This window comes from Lactuca sativa, chromosome 3 (genome assembly GCF_002870075.4).
Source record: "Lactuca sativa cultivar Salinas chromosome 3, Lsat_Salinas_v11, whole genome shotgun sequence".
Lineage (NCBI taxonomy): Eukaryota > Viridiplantae > Streptophyta > Magnoliopsida > Asterales > Asteraceae > Lactuca > Lactuca sativa.
In genome coordinates, this window is record NC_056625.2 from 19,051,475 (window position 1) to 19,057,441 (window position 5,967).

The 5,967-nt window shown below is 27.5% G+C and overlaps 1 protein-coding gene across 1 annotated transcript; it reads left to right on the forward strand.

The window, feature by feature from the left end:
* The first annotated feature begins 311 nt into the window (after positions 1–311).
* On the forward strand, positions 312–644 carry LOC111919271 (26S proteasome non-ATPase regulatory subunit 1 homolog A). Its single transcript, XM_023914872.1, has one exon. The coding sequence runs from the start codon at positions 312–314 to the stop codon at positions 642–644; it is 333 nt and encodes a 110-aa protein (XP_023770640.1).
* Positions 645–5,967: the final 5,323 nt, after the last annotated feature.

Sequence of the window (5,967 nt, forward strand, 5' to 3'; positions counted from 1 at the left end):
ATTCTATAAGGTTCTATACTATTCTTTTGTGTGCTAGAGGATTCTATGATGGTATAGGATCTTCCGTATTGTTCTAGCTTACTCTAGTTCTCTCTTGATTGTTCCAGATTCTTCCACCATGTTCCGCGAACACCTATAATTTTCTAGTGTCTTCTGGGGTCTCCTAGAGTATTTTTGATCTCTTCGGAGACTTCTCAAGGATACTTGATCGTTCCAGAGTTCTCCAGACGAACATGGAATTTTCCAGAAACTCGGTCCGTGACATCCGGAATCCTTGATGCTGATGGTTGGAACTTAACACTAAAGTGAGGATGGAGGCTATCATTGGTCTTGCTGTTTTCAGCCACTTTTGGTACTGGAGTCCTTTGATTTACTTCATTACATTGGACTTTTCCGCCACCACTTTAATAGGACTGGACTACAATTTAAACGTACTAAATTTTGTGTTCATATCGGATGCAAAACCTGCACTGTTTGGTTACCCCCAACCAACACTTATCCCTACCACTACTCGCACTGTTGTACCGACTGCGGTTTTGTCAACTTCTGCAAGAGCTAATAAGAAACATGCGGAAAAACCCAATGCTGACAAGTTATCCAGCGAAGGAAGCTTTTTTGGCGAGAAGGATGGAGACTCTATCTAGGTATGTTTCTTTCGATAGAGAATGTTTTTGGAAGGAATCAAGAGTTTTGGTTCGACGAAATCAGAATGCGTGAATCCATTCCATGGTTGCCAAAGGGATGGAACTGAACTCCTTCAGACTCACCAATCGCAGGAGGAGGGTGGAGGAAACTCTATCCCCTTGTTTGTTTTTCATTATATGTTATACGGAAACAAAATAAAAAATTTTGGTTCGATTGAATCGGAATGCGAGATTCCATTCCATGGCTGCCGAATGGATGGAATTGAATTCCTTATAGATTCACCAAAAATCATAAGAGGGGGGGGGGGAAGAAAATTATATCCCCTTGTTTATTTTTCATTATATGTTGTACGGAAACAAAATAAAATTTTTTGGTTCGACTGAATCGAAATGCGTGATTCCATTCCATGGCTGGCGAATGGATGAAATTTAATTCCTTTAGAATCACCAAAAATCATAGAAGGGGGGGGGGGGGGGGGGGGGGTTGGAGGAAATTCTATCCCCTTTTTGTTTTTCATTATATGTTATACATAAACAAAATAAAGGATTTTGGTTTGACTGAATCGGAATGTATGATTCCATTACATGGCTGCCGAGTGGATGGAATCAAAGCGAAGAGAAAAACAAAAAAAAATCAATTCACATTTTGTATGAGCAATAAACAAAAATTACTTTCATACAAGTAATTTTTATTGTTGAATTCCAAAAAAAATATATTAAAATATTTTGTTGATTTGAATTCTTACACGTACAATTTTGATAGGTTGATTATACATACTTGACAAACCTGGCTAGAGTTATCCGAGCGCAATAAAAATATAGCAAATTTCTTGAAGATTGCAGATACATCCCAGTGAAGCCAAAAGTCGTATCTGGTATTCTACTTATGAAAGACAGACATGCGGTTCGATAAATAAGAGATCATCTTTTCTTTTAGTCTGCTTTCTATCACCACCACAGCAATATATACTTAGCATGTATTGAGATAAGTTGAGACTTCATTTACAGGTTTTGATGATACTTTTGATTGCGATTGATCACGACTTCATATACATAGCCTATATTGACATCAGTTAAGACTTCAATTAAAGAAAAAAGGATTTGATGATAGTGTATTTAGTTTCTTGTGTTTACGCCTCATATACATAACATATATATGCATTTTCTTTTTCTCAAACAAATTAGTAGATAAAAAAACATTTTTAAAATGCAAAATAATTGAAAATTTTTGAAATTTTTTTTTCAAATATTATTTTCGGAATTTATGTTTTCCAAAAAATAAAAAAATATATATATTTTTTACATATTCCAGTAAAATATTAGAATATTCTATATATCTAACAAATCTAGTAGAATATTCTAATATTCTAAAAATCATATTAAAATATTTACAATGTAATATTCTATTATAATATTTCACGTATTTAAAAAAAAACAGTAATTTTTATTATTATTTTAGGTAATTAAAGTTCCAAAAATAATAATTAAAAAAGAATTTTTGGATTTTTCCTTTTATTTTGCAATTTAAAATTATTTTTAAATTTGGGCTCACGTTCTCACAAAATTAGCATGATCTCAAATGAACCTGAACATATATATATATATATATATATATATATATATATATATATATATATATATATATATATATATATATATATATATATATATATATGGAAGAGTTATTTGGAAAACAAAAAAACCAGACAAATCACAAAGTTGCATAAAAAAAATACTTAGAGATCACAAAAGTTTTTTTTTTTTTTTGAAAAAGTCACAGCTTTTTATAAAAAATCGGTGAAAAAAATTTTGAATTTTTTTTGTACAAAAAAAAAAAATTTGATTTTTTGTTTTTCTTTCAGCGAATTTTAACAAAAACCTGCTATTTTTTTTAAAAAAAATTCAAATTTTTTTTTATGATCTCTAAGTATTTTTTTTTATGTATTTTTATGATTTTTAGAGTTTTTTTTTTGTTTTCGATAGAGCCTATATATATATATATATATATATTATATATATATATATATATATATATATATATATATATATATATATATATATATATATATATATATATATATATATATATATATATATATATATATATATATATGGTTAGTTAATTTGAGACCATTATATTTTGAGAGACGAGAAGATACAATCATAAACACTCATTTTGTAGATAAAAAAATATTTTTAAAATGTAAAATAATTAAAAATTTTAGAATTTTTTAAAGAAATATTATTTTCATCATTTTTTTATTTAAAAAATAAAAATAAAAAAGTTACCGGTTTTTTGAAATATCTATGAAATATTTAGTAGAATATTCTATTAGAATATTAGAATATTTTACATAGCTAACAAATTTAGTAGAATACAATAATATTTTAACATTCTAAAAATCACATTAGAATACTTACAGTGGAATATTCTATTAGAATATTTAATGTATTTTTCAAAAAAAAAAGATGATTTTTATTTTTAATAGGTAAATAAAATGACGAAAATAATAATTAAAAATTTTCTTTTACAAATTTTTCCTTTTATTTTGCATTTTAAATTTATTTTTTGATTGTGTCCCACAGTCTTACAAAATTAACATAGTTTCAAATGAACCTATCTATATATATATATATATATATATATATATATATATATATATATATATATATATATATATATATATATATATATATATATATATATATATATATATATATATATATATATATATATATATATATATATATATATATATATATATATATATATATATATATATATATATATATATATATATATATATATATATATATATATATATATATATATATACTGTTATAATCTTATTAGTGATAATCTTATTTGGTTTTCTAATGAGTTGTATATATTTTTATTTTTTAATTTTTGTAAATGAGAAATTCATTAATTATAATTAAGTGATGTATAAAATAATGTAAAAACTCAAAATTGTATATTACGTTCACATGTATTATATAAAATTTCATTTAATTTATTCAAGCCGCCAAACATGATCTTATTACGTACTCTCTCCGTCTCATAATTATTGTCCACAGATAAAAAACACACAGAATAAGGAATCATTAATTACCACTAACTTTATACAATAAAATAACAGTTTTATCTTTAGTTTACATTTAATGTTCCATTAAATGCTTAGTTGGTTAAGTAATAATGATGAAATATTTTGGTAAGAATGTTATTTATTTTTAGAAGTGGATTGTTATTTTAGAACAAACCAAAAAGGAAAGATGAAATATAACTTTGGGACAGAGGATGTATTAAATAAGTCATTACAAAATTTCTTATTAGCAAAAGTAATAATAATAATACTAATAATAATAATAATAATAATAATAATAATAATAATAAAAGCCCATTAAAAACCAAATAAGATTAAAAAAATATCCGGTAACTATTACAAACTAACATTTTGATTCAACTAAAATGATGAAATTATTAATAACAAGAATGTGTCATTTATTGGGTTTTAGTACAAAAATAGTTTCATAAACTTGAAAAATATGACAACAGAAAACTTTAATTTTTTGAAATAACATAAACAATTTATACCAACCAAGGATCTTCTTGCAAGTTTTAGGAAAGATTAAAACACCAACCAAAGAAAAGGTGAAGAAACAACAACCTTTGTAGTTCTTTAGGTCCTCTTGGGATGCTTGGAGTTGATGAAGAATATGAAACCTTTGAGACACCAACAATGGCTCAACTTGATGTAGAATGTTAGTTTTTTGTATAAAACTCTGAAGCTTTGAACCAAACCCTAATATGGTTCAAAGAGAGCAAAATACAAGCGTCAAATCTTCAAAGTGCAAGATTAGAGAAGATATGGAGAGGGAGGGAGAAACTCTCGGCCATAGCAAGAGAGAATGGGGCAAAAACTTCAAGAGTGGAAGCCTCATATTTATAGTGTCTAAAAGTGAAGTTATTAACCATTGGTTCCTTCAAATTTAGACAAACTTGTCTCCATCTCATAAGTATGTCTCTCATGCCTTTAAAGCATGATTAGATAAGTCATACACTTCTTCATTTTATGCATATTTCGAAAATTGCATAAAAGAGAAGAAAGAAAGTCAAACTTTTATAAACTCTTTTATAAAATATAAACCTTGTCTTTTATGAAAAGACAAAAGGATTCAACTAGTCCAAAAGTTTGTACATGACTTATAAATCATACCATATGATGTATATTAAGTTACTTGCTAATGAAATTTATTATTTCCATGAAATAAATAATTTCCAATCTAATTATAAGAGTTTTATTGGATATTTATTAAAATCAATTTCTAATAAATAATCAATTGTATCAAGTTGTTGTTAGTGTGACCCATTAGTATCATATGTTATTTAGTAATATCACTTTAATATGACTCTTGAGCATACTAGGCCTTTCATCATTTTATAGGTTTTTTGAATGAAACAAAACACGCCCAAATACAAATCAACAAACAGAAAGAATTATATTTATTCTAGAATAGAATGAACAATTATATTCCTTGATAGGTGCATTTTATGCACCTATTTTGCATGTTTATTTCCGTCTTTTTATAGCATTCTACTTCATAATTCTTGCATTTAGTTGATTATTAGGGAAATTGCATATTTCGTTAAGAATGTCTGGTATTTCACTATTTTTGATTTATTTTGCAGGCATTATGGAGCATGGAACGTGGAGCTTGGATGCATGGATGCATGGAGCTTTGGAGCATGCAGATAAGATGAACCTGTCATTCCATGGAGGAAAGCATGAAGACATAACCCGAGTCATTGTTGCATTATCATCATAGCAAAGGACTATGTTTGAAATGCGGTTCTTGTCACATTGACACAGGTCGTGTTTGTCCTTTATCATCTCATATTTGAGCAACATGACTCGTGGTGAAGCTAGATTGAAGATGGAGTCAACAGTGAAGACTTTTTGGAATTTTAGCAAAAAGCATGGGCCATGCCAAAAACACATGGTCAAGACAAATGGCCATGCTAAAAACACATAGGCAAAAGGCATGGCCATGCCAAAAACGCATGGCCTCATGGCATGCACGTGAACTTTAATAAAAGACAGGAGAAGACGTCATTTGAAGGGAGAACGTTTTGGGAGCAGTTTCTGGCGATCTAGGGCAATTTTGGGAGATTTCTCAAAGCTTTTGAGAAGACCTAATCATTACAAACACTTTTGATTTCATTTTAGTAAGAATTAAACATTGCAATTCCATCTTTATTCTTGTTTGATTTGTTCTTAGCCATGTGTGGCTAAGAAACCCTAATTTCTAATTCTTGTTCAAA